We start from the raw sequence: 16,026 nt of genomic DNA, 5'->3' as shown, positions 1-16,026 counted from the left end.
TACCTTTTTTTTTTTAATTATTTAAATAATTTTGATGGTATCCAACTTCTGTTTAATATTCATGTTGTCTTTGTACTGTTTTCAATCAAATCAAGGTTTTAAATGGCTGAAAAATTATTTATTTACGTGCTTACTACTTATATATCTAACTTACAATAATATAGCATCTCAACTGCCCTGACACATGCAGGCTAAGAGGGTTAGATCAGATTTTATGTGTACTTTATATAGTTGCACTCCATTTATTGATTAGATATTGTCCGAAGCTAAATAAATTTAAAAAAATTAAATACTACTCTGTTTTGATAAACAGTGCAGTTCATCATAGTAATAACCCTTCTAGATTTTATACCAAGCAAAAAATACTGGGTGTTTCTAATGTCCTGTCCTCCAACATGGTAAACACCCTTCACACACCAGTAGATGTTGTCACATTTAAACTAATGCTATGGCTCTTCACATAAGGAGAGTCTTATATTAGTTTGCAACATAAAGTCACTCTGTTTTTTAAGTCTCACATTTTGATGTTTCCATTACTTCTCAAATAAACACAAAGGCAATAATCCTATTTCCATGGCTTTTTATTGATTACAGAAATATTGCTATGACTTTCAGTAAAGAAAAAAAAAAAGCCAGAATGTGAATAGCTGTATCAAACCTGTACACATTTATTATATACAGAGTGAGGGATCTTCTATGTGCATGCTACATACCGTCACACTCTGGGAAAATAAGTAGTCCTTCTGACAGGCACAGACACAGGATCAATTCACTCTCTCTGAATCCTTAAGGATTTTAAAGATGCAGAAATGATCCGATGTCATTCCGTGCCTGAAGTTCAGGAAACTCAATCTACACTCACAGGCCGTCTCACAGATACAGTACATGTTGACTTGTCAGCTGATTGGTGTGTGAAACAGTTGTGTGCTTGAACCCCTGGTGCTTGGAGGACTCACTTTGGCCCTCATGTTTCTGGCAGCCTGTAATAACAACAGCATGAAGGAACAGTATGTCTGTGTGTTTAAATACTCTGAGACGTTAAAGCCCAGTTAAGACAGACCACACACCACAACCTCTGGGTTTCTGCTGAAAGTGAGTCAGATTAACCTATATGGTCCCTGTCAGCACATCACACTGTTATCAACAGTGTATTTTCATTGTCTTTGTGTTATTTTTGGTACCGTCTCCACGTGTTAATGTGGTGTATAAATCGTGTGATAAGGTCAAGTCCCATGCAAAAAATTAAAGGAGGTATTCCTTTTCTCGCAGCAGCTATTTCACATACCAATTTAAAAATGTGTGTTAATACAGAAACATGCTTGAAGACATGACATGAAAGGACACGGTAAGGTAGTCCTCCGAACAGCAACATTATGGTCAAATAAACAAGAATGGAATGACAGGTTGATGATGAGATATTCCTCTTCTTTACATACAATTTAAAGGCAGATTTTGCAAAGGTTTTCATACAATTTGCTCTACTGGGGACACACGAGCATCCATCTGCACTTCAAAGAATCCACAAAACGATACACAGCATTTAGTCCTGAGCTCAAGGAATGTGCAACACGTCCCCAGCCACGCCACCCACTGTTAAGACTGAGAACAGCATCCTGGATTTATCATTGCTTCTCACAAAGTAAACTTATGATCATATATACAGATTATTTTTTTAAAAAGAAGAGTAAAAAAAAAATGCACAGTTGACAGAAAATTGTATTTAAAATGAACTACTTGTGTTAAAGAGGTAAAGTCAGGTATGCAAAGAGAAAAGTTCAACATCAACACCTGTAAGTCAGACATAAAAAAAAATAAATCAAGACAACTTTTCAGTCAAGGCAAAAGAGGAGGGAGGTGTCTAAGAATAAGCAGGTGAGGATTTGTACACATCCTTTACCTCTCCATCCTTCAGTGTTCTCCTTCTCGTGGCAGCATCTCACGGTGTAGTCTTCTTTACAGCATAATGAAACAGTAACTAGTCTTTTTATTGTCTGTTACTGGTATGAGGATTGCAGAGTTTGCTTTATTTTAATTGCTAAGTAGTGAAGTAGTGCAACATGGTTAGAAAGGATTTATTTACTTTTGGTTTGTCAATTTGATGCTTCATCATCAGTTTACTTTACATCCTACTCTGCTGGAGTGACTGATGAGGTAATGACAGCCACCCTGACCTCTGTTGGGCAATAAGGTGCAAAAGTTTATCTCTGTAAACTCCAATGTTAAACACTCACTATTTTCAAGTGACCCTATTAGCATGAATGAGTGTGTGTGTGTGTTTAAAGAAGGATAGAGAATGAGAGAAAAAGCTAGAGGGAAAGATAATGTAATAAAGGGTCAAGAAGTTAGGCAAAAGTTTAGGATTGAGGTGCGGTGCTTAGTTTGGATTCAGGCTGAGGTGTGTTATGAAAAGCAGAGTTCTACAGCTCAGGTTATGTATGTACAATAGTCTGAAACAGAAAAACACAAAATGGAAGCAACAATGGGTACCTCTTTCTCTCACTGCCTTTGATTTGTGTTCACTTTGACTCCTTCCATACGGCTCACTGATACAGCAAGTTCTGCTTAAAAACCGAGTCGGCTCACATCCTAATGCTGCCCTCAACTGGGCAACAGCGGTAGTAGCAGCAAGGAGAATTATAGATTCTCCCACTTTTCTTCCAGCATCACACACTTTTTTTGTCATTTTCATCTTTAGAGTTAAGCTGAGTCTTTATTTTAAAGTTGGAAATCTTCAGCCTTGGTTTTGTGTGGTTTTGTTAGTTTTCCTGTTATGAGTGAGTGAATGTGTGTCTTTTATTTTTAATCAGCACTATGAGTGTGTCTTTATGTGGCAGGGTGTGCGTCACTCCTTCAGTCTTTTTTGTGTGGCAGGGTCAGTGAATGTATGTCTGACAAGACAGTTCCACGTCTCGCTTTCGTCCTCATGTTGTCGCCCCCGCCAGCACTAAAACAACACACTCTGCCTCCTGCTCTTCCCCTGGGCTGAGACACACACACATACACAGACAGACAAGGGAGAGAAAGGAGCATGTAAAAGAGTGTTTTTTTTTTTTCTTCTTCTTCTTTTGACAAACAGACCTCAACACATACCTGCAAATTTCACTCCATGCCAGCAATACAAACTATGCACTATAGGGCCAAAAATACGACAAACACAAGACTGCAAAAACTCTCAATTCAATGCACTGATTAATTAAAGAGCTGCTAAATAAATGATTTATCTAATTATTCTACGAATATCACAAATCAGGTGGAAAATCCCTTTTACAATATTTTGAGCCCGTCAAAGGGACTTGTTTGTTTTGATGCCGCAGTTCAAAATTCTCAAATGATTTATTAGTGTATTGTTAGAAAATTATATCCACTTTTTATAACCTGGCATTTGCTTATTTTATTTTCCTGAATAATAAATGCAACATTACAATCACATTCTACTAATGTATAATCAATTAAACAAACAACACAAAGTGGTGCAGCTTAAAAAAACTTAAATTAACTTAATGGTATTATTATGATTGAATAATTAGCAATCATGGATGCACAACATATTTGCAAAAATTTAAGTGTATAAAAACAAGTAAAAACTGCAAAGTTAAAATCTGGTGCAGGATGTTTGTATTTTGATTTGTTTTCCTAAAAAAATTAAAATAAAATAAAAAAATAAAACAAAACAAAACTAGATAAAGGGAGTACATTATTATTGAAAATTCTCAAACCAAAACCGTTTGCACCAGTGCTCTTCTATTCTCTTTAAAAGCCTCTCCACAACAAAATGGAACCTGGCTCGAGGTATTTGCTTCCATCCAGCCCATCATGAGGTGAATAGTGATGGTAAGTGAAAAGGCCTTGATCAGATTAAGCTTAATAAACTGATTTGATTTTGTTCACAATGTAGCTTTTATTCAGGACACCGAGTCCATGAGTGTGTATGAGCCTCAGAGAGAAAAGAAGTGTGTGTAGATGGATACTTTTGGCCATATAGTGCATTTGCACCATTGTCACAGCAAAGAAAACACTTGTCAAATATAGTCATCTGTGTACTGTAATCAGCTGTACCATGAACTTCACAGAAGAGTAACACACTTGTGTCCATGCTAATAACACAAAAGAAAGCAAGCCCACTCTATGCAAAACCCTCACTTACAGACTCTTGAAAAGGTTACATCTCTCGCTGAAGAAATCGAAACAGGACTGCAAATGAAAACAGTCAAATGACCTCCCGCCCTCTGATCACACTCTTTGCTTTTATGATTATGGTGTTGCCCCACTGAAACCCTGAGCTGAACTCTGGGAGTGGCTCACTCAGAGAATAACAGGATTAGATAACTGAAAGCTTAGATGATGCTTGTGGGCACAGGGCTTGAATTCCAGCACAAAAAGGACAGTTTTACATCAAATATGGCAAAAAGATGAAACTTGAACAGGTACTAAACAATATGTAGTCTTAGTTCAGGGAACACAAAGAGAAATGTGATGGCATTTAATGAACTCTGACCATACGTAGTGTTGCAACAAGGTGCTGACAAAGAAGAAGGAAGGCCAAACAGTAAGAACAGAAAGAAAGGTTGAACAAAGGACTTGACCGAGTGAAAGAGACAGTATTTACCAGAATGGTAGAGGCCACTCAGCCAGTGGAAGTAGAGGAGAGATTTTGACTCTGAGCCCTGGGACTGGCTGCTTCTCTCTGGAAGTACTGCGAGGGTGCGGAGCCTAGCCTATGTGCCATCGCTTTTTAGGGTACGGGAAAAGGAAAGGTTGGGAATATTGAGGTGGTTACGGGGGAATTGGAGGCAGGTACACAAGGGAGATTAAATCAAAGGATTAAGGAGAAGATGAACAGAGCAGAAGAAGAGAGCATGGGTACCAAAGAGAAGGGACAGTTATCAGAGCATGATAAAGGGGGGGGAAACAGGCAGGAAAACAAAGACGTATACACAGACTCGGACTATAATACAAAACAGATATGCTGAAGTAAATCAAGCCAATGTTGAGGCACAACAGGTATGCAGAGTCAATGTATGTACAGGCAGACACAGATAAAACTCCCCAACTATATTCAAGTAACATATTGATGAGTCTTCAGTCTTTTACTGGCTAAATTTTAAAACTTCAGAAGTTAAATAATTCCCTGTTACTTTTAAATGTTATTTTTATGCAGAAACTTAATATAATTCATTAACTTTCTGTATTTTGGGAACATGCATCACAAAAGAAGATGTGGTTTTCTGGGTTTCTGTGAACAGGTGAACTTGTGATTTACAGTTACTATGTCATGCATTGTAAAGAATTGTTTAAAGAACAGCTTAATGAAAGAATACTTCATATCTGTAGTTTTAGAGATATATTAGCTGGTGCTAAAGCCATTGTCGGGTAAAACAAGTAGATGGTGAAAGTTGGACTAAATTAATGGTTTAAATTAGTATCAAAGTGTGTGACAGTATGCTTTGTTAATGTCAAGACTTGCTGTTTTGTGTATGTGGAAGAAGCATGATCCTACAGTTAAGGTTGGAAACAGTGTGTGACATGGGTACACAGTGTTACGAGAAACAACAATTAAAGCCATACAGAAAAAAGAGTGAAGAGAGAAAGACAGGGAACATGTCCTATCCTATGTTCTATTTGTGTCAATGATTCCTCACTTTCTCTGTGTTCTCCTTTCTCTTTTTTTATTTGTTTTAACTCAACCTAGAGGACTTACTTGACTCTGGATGAACTGATGATCTCTTCCCTGGATCTTTCTGGAGTTGAATGCCTTTTACAGAGAAAATGGATGCAGCTGGAAAACAGCATTAAATAAAAGGCCTGGTGAGGCAGAGTTTGTGCATTAAACATGAATATTGAATTCATGATATATGTACTCACTGTCAGCCAACGTTTGAACCTGCTCCCCTAGACTCCTGAAATATGAGTGTCTGAGAGCATCCTCAGCCGAAACACGTTTCTTTGCTTCAAACTGGAGATGGACAGAGACAGGACTGTTCATTTTTCATCAACGCATTAGGCGTGCTTGTCTTAAACGGTCTCAAAATTATGAATAAACATTAATGTATTTTACCTGTAAGAGCACTGAGAGCAAGTCATGACCATCATTGTCTATTCTGTAACAGAAAGCAACACAAAACAGTCAAGAGTGAGTAAGAAAAGTGCCAGTGAGGTCAAATGCTGATCTAAGCTTTATAGAACAGCAAAGTGTTTTTGCTGTTTCAAGAGGCTAAAATACTTGACTGCAGTCCCTCCAGAAAATCGATCTTGCACCTTATCTTATTACATCGAACATATCAGTCAGTACACGCTGGCATTACTGTGTGAACACACCAAACTCTGAATACCTTGGTGCGTGATTGACAAGAGGCTCTGCGTGGTAGTGGGGGAAATTATAAGTCTTAAACTCTTCACTTGTGGTGATACCAGGCCAAGTCTCTTCTGTAGGAGTACCTGTTGAAGACATAGGGGATCAGTTAACATACGCAGGGTATGAAGAGGGAAACACGTAAAGCAACCGCTCATCTGCTGGTGTCCCACCGAGGATTCGGAATATGAGGTGAAGCTCGTCCTCCACAGTCGACCCAGGGAAGAGAGGTCTGCCTGTGATCATTTCATAAAAGATACAGCCCACACCCCTGGACAAAAGACAGAAACAATGGAGGCACATATTAGTGCAGATAAACAGGTTGACACTAACAAAATGGTACTCATGAGACAACACAACATCATTAGGTAAACTAAAACTGCTCAATCATGACGCATCATGGATTAAAATCTTGTAAATTAATGACATAGAAATCCAGTATTAGAATTTTACTGTGTGCAGTGATTCTCTGTCTTAACAATTAAATGTGGTCCAGGGATAAAGAGCTACCCAAAATATTAATTTTGTCTATCTTTGCATCTCAGTGAGGAACAGCTAAGTTGCATAATGATCTACTGAAGTGGTGGGATCTAGAGGGAAGTTTGGGCTACTGAAAAGAAAGTGCAGTGGTAGTGTTTATGAGTTCCTCTGTATTTGTTTTGCATTTGTGCTTGCTCACCACATGTCGATGGGTGTGGAGTACTCAGTGGAGCCCAGCAGCACATCTGGAGGTCGATACCATAATGTCACAACTTCGTTTGAGTAGGTCTTCGTAGGGACAGACTTGGCACGAGCTAAGCCTGAAAAAGGAATTTAAAAAAAATGCTAAAATATTGCTTAAAAAATGTTTACCAGAAGAGGGCAGTATTGGGTGGTTAGTTACTTTAAACTACACTAGGACTGCCTTTAGGCCTTTTAGGCTGTCCTAGTGTTGCTTTCAAACTTTTCCATTTTACAATACATCTGTAATTTTTAAGAAATTACTTTTACCAGCTTATTACATCAACTAAGGCAGTGGTTCTCAAATGTTTTCTATCGTGTCCCCCTTTGGAGGAACAAACATCCCAGGCCCCCCCACCCGCCCTCATATACACAGAGTGAGAGGACCAGCTGTGTGTGTGTGTGTGTGTGTGTGTGTGTATATATATATATATATATATATATATATATATATATACACCGTTCAAAAGTTTGGGGTCACTTCCCAATTGAATCCCATGGCAAAGTGACCCCAAACTTTTGAACGGTAGTATATATTTATATATATATATATTTAAATAACTTACTATAAAACTATGTAACTTACTATACTCAACATCACAGACGTGGGGAAGATGTTGTATGAAACACATTTACTGTTAAACCAAGAGCAAGATATCTGCAAAGATATCAAGATATCTTTCATTCCCGTTACCTGTTTCTCCATATCTCTCCTTTTCTTCTCTCCCTTTGATGCATTCAGCAAACCCTGATCTCTGTGCTGCACTACTACTACTACTACTACTACTACTACTACTACTACAGCTTCTTCTTCATCTTGTTCTTCTTTATCTTCTATTTTTTTGGAAGTTGGCAAAAACAAATTGGTGCACTGCTGCCACCAAGTGGTTTGGAGTGTGGACCAGAACGTTTCAAAAAGCCCAAGTTGTCAAACATTAGCTTGTCTGCGACATTTTCCCAAGCCCATACATCGCCCCCTGTCATGTTGCCGTGCCCTGCCCCCCCCCCCCCCCCCCCCCCCCCCCCAGTTTGATAACCACTGCACTAAGATGTAAAACCAAAAAGATTTTGTCACCACATCTATAACTGAAATACAAAGGAAAATGGTTATGCCATCAGAGTAAATGACCTTTCTTAAACAAGTACTAATATGCATGAGAAAGGCAATCGTTTTTTAATGTTTTAACATAAGAAATTAAACATTTGTTGTCCGTTTAGTTAGTTAAATTGTGATTTACCAAAGTCAGCTAGTTTGAGCTCTCCTTTGTCATTGATGAGCAAGTTCTGGGGCTTAAGGTCTCTATGGAGGACCTTCCTTCTGTGGCAGTATGCCAGACCTCTTAAGAGCTGGAATAAGAAAATCTGAAAAGACGAGAAAACAATTATGGGGAAAAAAAAACAAAAAAAAAATCGCAACACAATAAGAAGCATTCATGCATCTAAAATTTTCATTGGCATTACCTTGACATTGTGAACACTCATAATGCTCCCACAGTCATCCATGTACTGTTTGAGGTCTTTTTCCTGATAAGGAAAAAGGAAAATACAGTATGGATATGCAAATTACAGCATAACACACACTTTATTCACAGTATAAACATTTAAGTGACACTTACCAGGTACTCAAACACAAGAGTCAGGCACTTATCAGTGTGGATGATGTCATGGAGTGTGACAATATTGGCGTGTTTCAAGTCTTTTAGGAGAGACACTAGACAAGGAGACATATCAAACCTAATCAATCACACGAATATACTTCAAGTCTTATGACCTAAAACCTGCGGACAGCCGCTTAATACCTTCTCGGATGGCTGTGCAGGGCGCACCCTCCTCGTGCTCCAGGCGGATCTCTTTCAAAGCTACTAAATTATCCGTTAACTTGCTTCGGCCTTTAAACACCGTAGCATAGGTGCCCTGCAGAGATGGAGAACAGGCAAATGCATATTTAAAAAAACTAAGCAAACTGAATAATGGCTTCTTTCTTGGCTGTTACTGATCTCACCTCGCCAAGTTTGTCCAGTTTGATGTACGTCTCAAGTTTCCCAAAGCCAATCTCAGACTACATTTTAGAGAAAAAACAAAAAACAAAGACAGCAAGACATTAGCAGTGACATCAGTGATTATCGTTACTGAGGCAGTTTTTTCAGCGCAGCCTGTTTGTAGACAAGGCTGGAACGTCCCATCAAATTTAAGCTAATGATCTCTTGAATCAAATCCTCCAGGCCAGGGTGGTTCAAAAATAAGAAGAACTGCATTTGACATGTGGCCTACAACTGCATGAGTATGAGTCACTAAGGCTTATATTATCCTATGTGTGTGTGTGTGTGTGTGTGTGTGTGTGTGTGTGTGTGTGTGTGTGTGTGTGTGTGTGTGTGTGTGTGTGTGTGTGTGTGTGTGTGTGTGTGTTTGTTAGTGCTTAAATATTTGCTTGGCCTTTCCAATGTCTAGCATCTGCAGTATTTTACACCTCATTTCCTTAAACACATTGACTTCAGGTTACTGTAATGATATATTTTTTCATTCCACTTTTTAAGGGTTTCATGATTTTTAAGATGTCTTGTTTGTCTAAGAAACTACACAAATGAAGGTGTATTACAATTTTAATATGAATGCACTGCACCTTATTTCTACATAAGGTTAAGACGTGTTGCCTCTGTCAGATGTCACAGGAAGTAAATGTAACAACAACTCAATAAAACAATATGGGCTTTACATATTTATCTCTAAATATTTCTAAAGATATCCACATGGTAGGTTTTACATGTTTGTGAGCAGGTTAAAGTCTGAATTAATCCTAATTTCAGTTAATACAAAGCAGATATAGCTTTATAATATATGTGGCTCTTGGGTTTAGAGGTCATGAATTATAAATGGATGTAGCTATGTCAAGCTGTGATGCCTACAGGCCTGTTAGGGTGTATCCCTCAGTATGTCATTTGTCCTCCTCTGTGTTTCTCCATCTATGTCAACATTGTTATAAGCATGTTTTAAACTGCATTCATCCTTCTGCACCCACCCATCTTTCTCTATCTTGAGCACTGACACTCATACACGAGAGCCAAGCCAGTGCATGCATGTGTGCCTATGAGAGGGATATGAGGGGGAGGGTATCCAGTGACCAAGTTAGCTGATGAAGCATGTGATCTCTTTAAAGGCATGCCTAAAAACCAACATCAGTGCAAGCTCAGTCCCTAGATGACACAGTAACACACTAAAACAAGTTAGCGTTTGTACAGCTACGCAAACATTTCAAACAAATTATTATTAATAAAAAATAAAAGTATTCATGCATTGCAATCATTGAATATTGTGTCTGGTATTTGATGGTGTTTTGATGATAATATTCAAAATCAGCCAGAAAAGCAAAGATGTGTTTGAGCATTTGCAGAGTGTGTGTGCACATGCATGTAATGTAAAATGTATGGAGCTATCTATAGATTATTTAAAGCACAACAAACACCTTTGTTTTTCTATATTTGTGAAGGTGCCACTGACTTATATCTGCCCTGTATACGAGTGAGATGCAATGATTGGAAGTGGTTGTAAACCTGGAATGGAAAAAGTATAACTGCCCCCGCAAATTTGCAGACGCCACAAATATCAGCAAACAAGTGAACACACACTAGCAAATATGCTGTCAAGCGGCTGTCGAGAGGTAAAGCTGAGCTGTGCCTCTCTATTGGAGTTGGTCTCATGAGCAAAACTCACCCAAGCAAACATAAAAAAAGCATTTACAGTATTATCACCACCTCCCCTCACATGAATCTCTTTCTATAAAATAAATCTAAAGCCTCTTGCTTTCTTGAAACATCTTTAAAACAGAGAACAGCTAAGCTTTTTGCATCCAAACCACTTTCTGCTAATAGTGTACAATGGCACTCTCTAGCTACCTTATGGTCCTTTTTGTATGTGCATTTGTGAGTGTATTCATGCACTTGCGTATGCTTTTAATGGCAATGGCTTTATTTCATTCCCAACACTCCAGTGAGCTTACTCAGCAGAACTAGGTCAGACTGAGTTTTAGAGATGAAAATTAAAGCAACATGAAACCAAACAATAAGAGTGTGTGTTTTTCTCCAAGTTTGTGCAGGGATGGAAGAGTCATGTAGATAAGACAACAAACATCTGCACTGATTTTAGAAAATGTGAAGTGCAAGTTCATTACTTTGACGTCATTTCATTTGCAGTTATGGTTTCTTCATGTGCTACCTGAAAGAAAGCTTGACAAAGAAAGAGAGAGGGAGGATGGTGGAGAGTATTGAGTGGGAGAGAGAAAATGAAAACCATCTGCAGAGAGAAGTGGCTGCAAGCAATAAGAGGTGGGAGGAAAGAAAAGCCCTTCATTAACACAATGTTGCCTGTCCACAGAGCTGAAATAAACATCTTGCACTGTCACCTTTTTCATGTAAATCCTTTTTTTCCTTTTACTTTATCAATAAAAATAATCTCAGAGACTACTTTGAAAGACTGTACCCTCACAGTTTCTCTTCATACTGTTCACATCACACTTCCGAAACAACTCATCAACAAAAATACTCAGAACCCACAGTTGTGGGGTGTATCAGTGATGGACAAGGTGCAGAAACAATCACCTCAGCTTGAACATGGACAAACAAAAAAGATGACTGTGGATTTTAAGAAAAAGGAAACCACTATTTCCAGAGGTGGAAGATTACAACTACCTTGAAGTTCAGCAGGACAACAGACTAGACTGGAAGTGCAACACTGAGGCCATCTGCAAGAAGGGACAGACTCTCTGCTTTTGAAGAAGCAGAGATCCTTCAATGTCTGGACCAAGATGTTGCATAGTTTCAATATGTCTGTTGCAGAAAGTACAATCTGCTTTGCAGTGATCTGTTAAGGCATCTGGAATCAGAGCTAGAGACTTGAAGAAACTGAAAAACTAAAGGAGAAAGCTGGTTCTGTGCTGTGCATAACTCTGGGGTCACTGGAGCTGATTCTCCAGAGGAGAATGCTGCACAAATTGATGAAGATAATTTCTTTACACTTTCTACACAGCCAAGTGAGGAAACAACATATTTTGTTTAGTGAGAGACGTCTCCTGGTCCACTGTAAGAAAGCAAAGCAAAGGAGGTCATTCCTGCAAGAAGCCATCACACCTCTGGAACATGAACCTAATTACTCATTTGTTGCATGACAATGCACTGATAAAAACCAAAACAGCATTATAATTTCCTTCTGGGGGTTAATAATTTATTTTTAATTTTATTTAATCATTACCTGCAATTAGTAAGACAACTGAATTTAAAAAAATGAAAAAAATATGATGAAATCAAGGCTTTGACATTTGACAGTCCTGCAGATTCCTACTGAAGCTAGCATGCTATGCATATGTCCCCAACCCCAGATATCCCAGTGCTATGATGTCATCTCAACTGACCAATAGCATCGTGTGAGACAGGGACAAGAGGCATAGCTCTTGTGAAAAGGTGAGGTTAAAAAAACAACACCAACAGTGGAAGTGTGATGTTGAAAAACCTATTCTTTTAATCCATACTAAGACTCAAATATTTTTATATCATGATTAAAGTGGCTTTAGTATCCCAGACGGTTATTTAATCAAAACTGCTTCCGCAATCTGATTCCCTACACACTGACGTTGACTAGATCAGGAAAAAAGTGAGCGTTGCGTAACACAATCAAGTGTTTCACTTTGAGATAAAATGACGTCTCATCCCTTGGCACCATGGAACACTGAAACTCATTGAACTGCAGTAAATAATTGATTATCAATGGGCTACAGCCATGACAGAAAACTGATACCAACCAGCTTCACTTGTATTACACAGGAGATAACTCTGCGATCAAAATAATTGGTTTCAAATGCAAGCATCTGCTACAGGACACCAAACACATGTTACAGTAACAACTGACTAGGACACCGATAGCCCAAAGACCTTTACATCATTGTGCTCAGGAACATTTTAAAGCTTGAATCATTTCAAATTTCTTCAGATCCAGATGAAGGAGCTAAAACAGACCTATAGGATGAATGCACATGATATTGCAGAAAAATCTATTCAAAGAAAAAAGCTTGGAGCAGGTTAAAAGTAAGCCTGGAAGAAAATATGTGTGCAGAAAGTGTAACGCACAGCCACTTTTAGTCGCCATGCCATTTATTTTGATTACATTTGTTTTGCTTTTTTTCCAATTAGTTTAGCACTTTTTATCATCAGGTTATTTAAGCCCTGAACATTCCCTTCTGTGTCTTTTTCCCTTCTCTCATCTTTGCTCTCCAGCTCACTTCAAGGTGTCCTGGGGTATAATCTTAGTCAGAGGAGTTGCGGCAGCTGAGTCTGACACTGCTGCTGAATTATTGATAGATCTATTACATCACATGCATACAACAACCCCAAAGATACAGACAGGTACTCAAGAAAATGTCAGCTCTGCTCCCATTTAGCCGGCAAACAACTCCAGTGATAATAATCTTCCTTAACTCCAGCTTTTCATCTTCTATACCATTTTTTCTGCTTTCTGCAAAACTCTCCTCAAAGGTTCTTTCCTTTCATGTGTGTGAGACTCCTGCAGAAAAGCTGCGTCATTAAAATGCTTCAAGCAGAGAGCTCAAGGCAGGGAATTGGCACTGTTCGATAATTACAGCAAATGTGGTAGGTGGAGGGCAAATCTTTTAGGTTTTCCAAGGGAATATTGAAGCTTTCACTGGTTTGAAACAATGCAAACATGAGGCTAAGAGAATGGGGGAAATAAGGAACAGTGCACTCTAGCTTTATTCAGTCAGGGATGAGGCATACTTCAAAATCAGAGGGATGTCAGAAACAAAATGTAAACTTGAATAACATGTGACTAAACTGACAATCAGCTAAAAGATCAGGAGTGCAGCAAAGATGCAAACAGAAAAGGGATATCTTGCATATTCATGAACATTCGTCTATTTTTCCCAGCACACCCCTCTTTATCCATCCAGCAGGGAGCCCCCCTCTTCAACACCCCTCCCTACTTACCCATAATGCTCTTGTCCTGGATACATAATACAGAATTTATCATTCATCCCCCTGCTGAGCCATTGTATGTTCTATAGCTTTACTCAGTGTGTGTTTTATCCAGGACTACATCTCTGTGCCTGCTCTGTATGTTTGTGTCAGATGATATAATAGCCTTAGTCAACCATTTTAGCAGTATACAATGCCCCTGATGGTTTATCTTACTTTTGTTTCCAAACAAAGCAGCATCAAATAGAACAACCAATTTAACTGACAATAAAGTACACATACAGATGGTATGCATGGACCAAAGCTCCTAGTTTTAAATTACTTGCTCATACTCTATATACACAGATGGAAATATACACATACACACAAACTGAGTACTGACCAGAGATGCGCGTCGTAGCCTGCGGCTCATGGGTTTGTCAAAGGGTGGGCTGTTCATAGCAAACTTCTCCAAGTAGCCCTCCGGGAGCCTGATATCAGCTGGCAGAGACAGACGCTTGTTTATGTCCTGTGAAGGAAACATACAGAGGGAGACAGAAAGAGATTTATGAGTTAAAGAGACTTAAAATGTAACTGCAACCCTGTAATGGAGGGACAGGCTTCCATACATATCCAATGCAACAGTCAATGTACATACATTAAAACCATGAAGGCTAACATTCAAAAAGGTTAACCCTTTGGAATAACCAGGATCTCTGAATTAATCTCTCATAAAATGTGGAGTTATTGTGTTGTACTCTTAGTCACAGTTACACTCATGTTTTTATTGAACAGAGAAATCCACAAATTCACCTACAACACAATTTCATAAACTATAGTTTTATTGGATATGAATGAATGAATGAAATGAATGAAAAATACTTTATTAATCCCAACGGGAAATTCAATTCAATATGCTTGACATTATTGTCTTCTTCTTTTTGAAAATTGTGCAACTCTTGTTTCCATAAAAGCTGGAACACAATTTATTGCAAATTATTATAAACTACTTTTAAAAAGCACAAAGAAAGAAAAACTTAAATGAACACTGAAAAGTTAGATCTTCAAAAAATGGTCATTTTCAATCTGATTGGAAATTGGGGAAAAAGGAAAAAGAAAAGCTTAAACAAAATACTTGGTTAAACTTAACAAGTCGTGTAAGATTAAATCTTAGCATCACTTATATGGTTTTAATTTTAAAAAGATCATTTCAAAGTGTCATCTTTCAGAAGTACAGTCTGGATTGGGTTCACCACTCGGGGAAAGACTAGTTTTATTATCTTAATGTAAGTTGAACAGTTTGAGTTAATAAGCTACAGTCCAGCTTATCACTAAAACATTGAGAGTATCTAGTATAATATCTGAACACAGGTGAGCGATCCTTAAATCCAACACTGAATGGCTTTTGTCTTTGGGCCCTCAGACAGCACTGCCTTAAAAAGAGACACAGTTCTCTAGTAGAAACCATTGCATGAACACTTCTAAAAGTCATTACCAGCCAACACAGTTCAAACACTCGAGTGAAGAATATTTACAAATCACTAAATCTTATACATATATCACTATAAATTCTAAATTTGACATCTCTGCTTAGTTCCCTTCTATCCTTGAAAACATGTTTGATCAATATGATATAGGAGAATTGAGTTAATTTCTGCCTGGGGTCTACAGGTGGATGCAATGGTGGTGGGGGGGCTGAAAAGGCAGGCAGCAGGCAGTGTAGAGCAGGCAGCTACAGCTGCAGCATCAGCGTGGATGTGGTAGAAAGCTAGGTAAGAATTTTGCAGCTTAAATAAATCACCCATGATTGAAAGGGCATGTTTGATAGAAGGTGTAAATGAGGAAGACTATGTGTGAAGCATAACAAAACTAAGTTAATGTTCTACTAAAAGAAAGGAAAAAAAAACAACATATATATTGGCAAGAATTAGAAAAGCTTATGCTTTTCTAGGTTTGATCTCATTTAAGATGGTCTGAAGAAGGGACTCAGAGCAGGGCTGCTGC

The 16,026-nt window shown here is 38.3% G+C and overlaps 1 protein-coding gene across 5 annotated transcripts in view; it reads right to left on the bottom strand.

Moving 5' to 3' along the window:
* Positions 1 to 2,679: 2,679 nt before the first annotated feature.
* LOC121652368 (cyclin-dependent kinase 17-like) overlaps positions 2,680 to 16,026 on the bottom strand; it is a 41,731-nt gene continuing 28,384 nt past the window's right edge. For 3 of the 5 annotated variants that reach the window (XM_042005130.1, XM_042005133.1, XM_042005132.1), the window contains 14 exons: positions 14,426 to 14,551; positions 9,072 to 9,128; positions 8,869 to 8,983; positions 8,686 to 8,780; positions 8,531 to 8,593; positions 8,308 to 8,431; positions 7,029 to 7,149; positions 6,523 to 6,620; positions 6,330 to 6,435; positions 6,056 to 6,098; positions 5,863 to 5,953; positions 5,699 to 5,776; positions 4,607 to 4,728; positions 2,680 to 2,982 (listed from right to left, as the gene is read on the bottom strand). In XM_042005130.1, coding sequence (XP_041861064.1) covers positions 4,625 to 4,728; positions 5,699 to 5,776; positions 5,863 to 5,953; positions 6,056 to 6,098; positions 6,330 to 6,435; positions 6,523 to 6,620; positions 7,029 to 7,149; positions 8,308 to 8,431; positions 8,531 to 8,593; positions 8,686 to 8,780; positions 8,869 to 8,983; positions 9,072 to 9,128; positions 14,426 to 14,551 — 1,221 coding nt within the window. In that variant the 3' untranslated portion in view covers positions 2,680 to 2,982; positions 4,607 to 4,624. The remainder of the gene's footprint in view (positions 2,983 to 4,606; positions 4,729 to 5,698; positions 5,777 to 5,862; positions 5,954 to 6,055; positions 6,099 to 6,329; positions 6,436 to 6,522; positions 6,621 to 7,028; positions 7,150 to 8,307; positions 8,432 to 8,530; positions 8,594 to 8,685; positions 8,781 to 8,868; positions 8,984 to 9,071; positions 9,129 to 14,425; positions 14,552 to 16,026) is intronic. The other 2 variants (XM_042005131.1, XM_042005134.1) reach the window with 1 other exon arrangement.

Source organism: Melanotaenia boesemani, chromosome 13 (genome assembly GCF_017639745.1).
Source record: "Melanotaenia boesemani isolate fMelBoe1 chromosome 13, fMelBoe1.pri, whole genome shotgun sequence".
NCBI classification, from domain to species: Eukaryota; Metazoa; Chordata; class Actinopteri; order Atheriniformes; family Melanotaeniidae; genus Melanotaenia; species Melanotaenia boesemani.
Note: the sequence above shows the minus strand (reverse complement) of the source record. Positions and strands in the feature narration are given on the sequence as shown.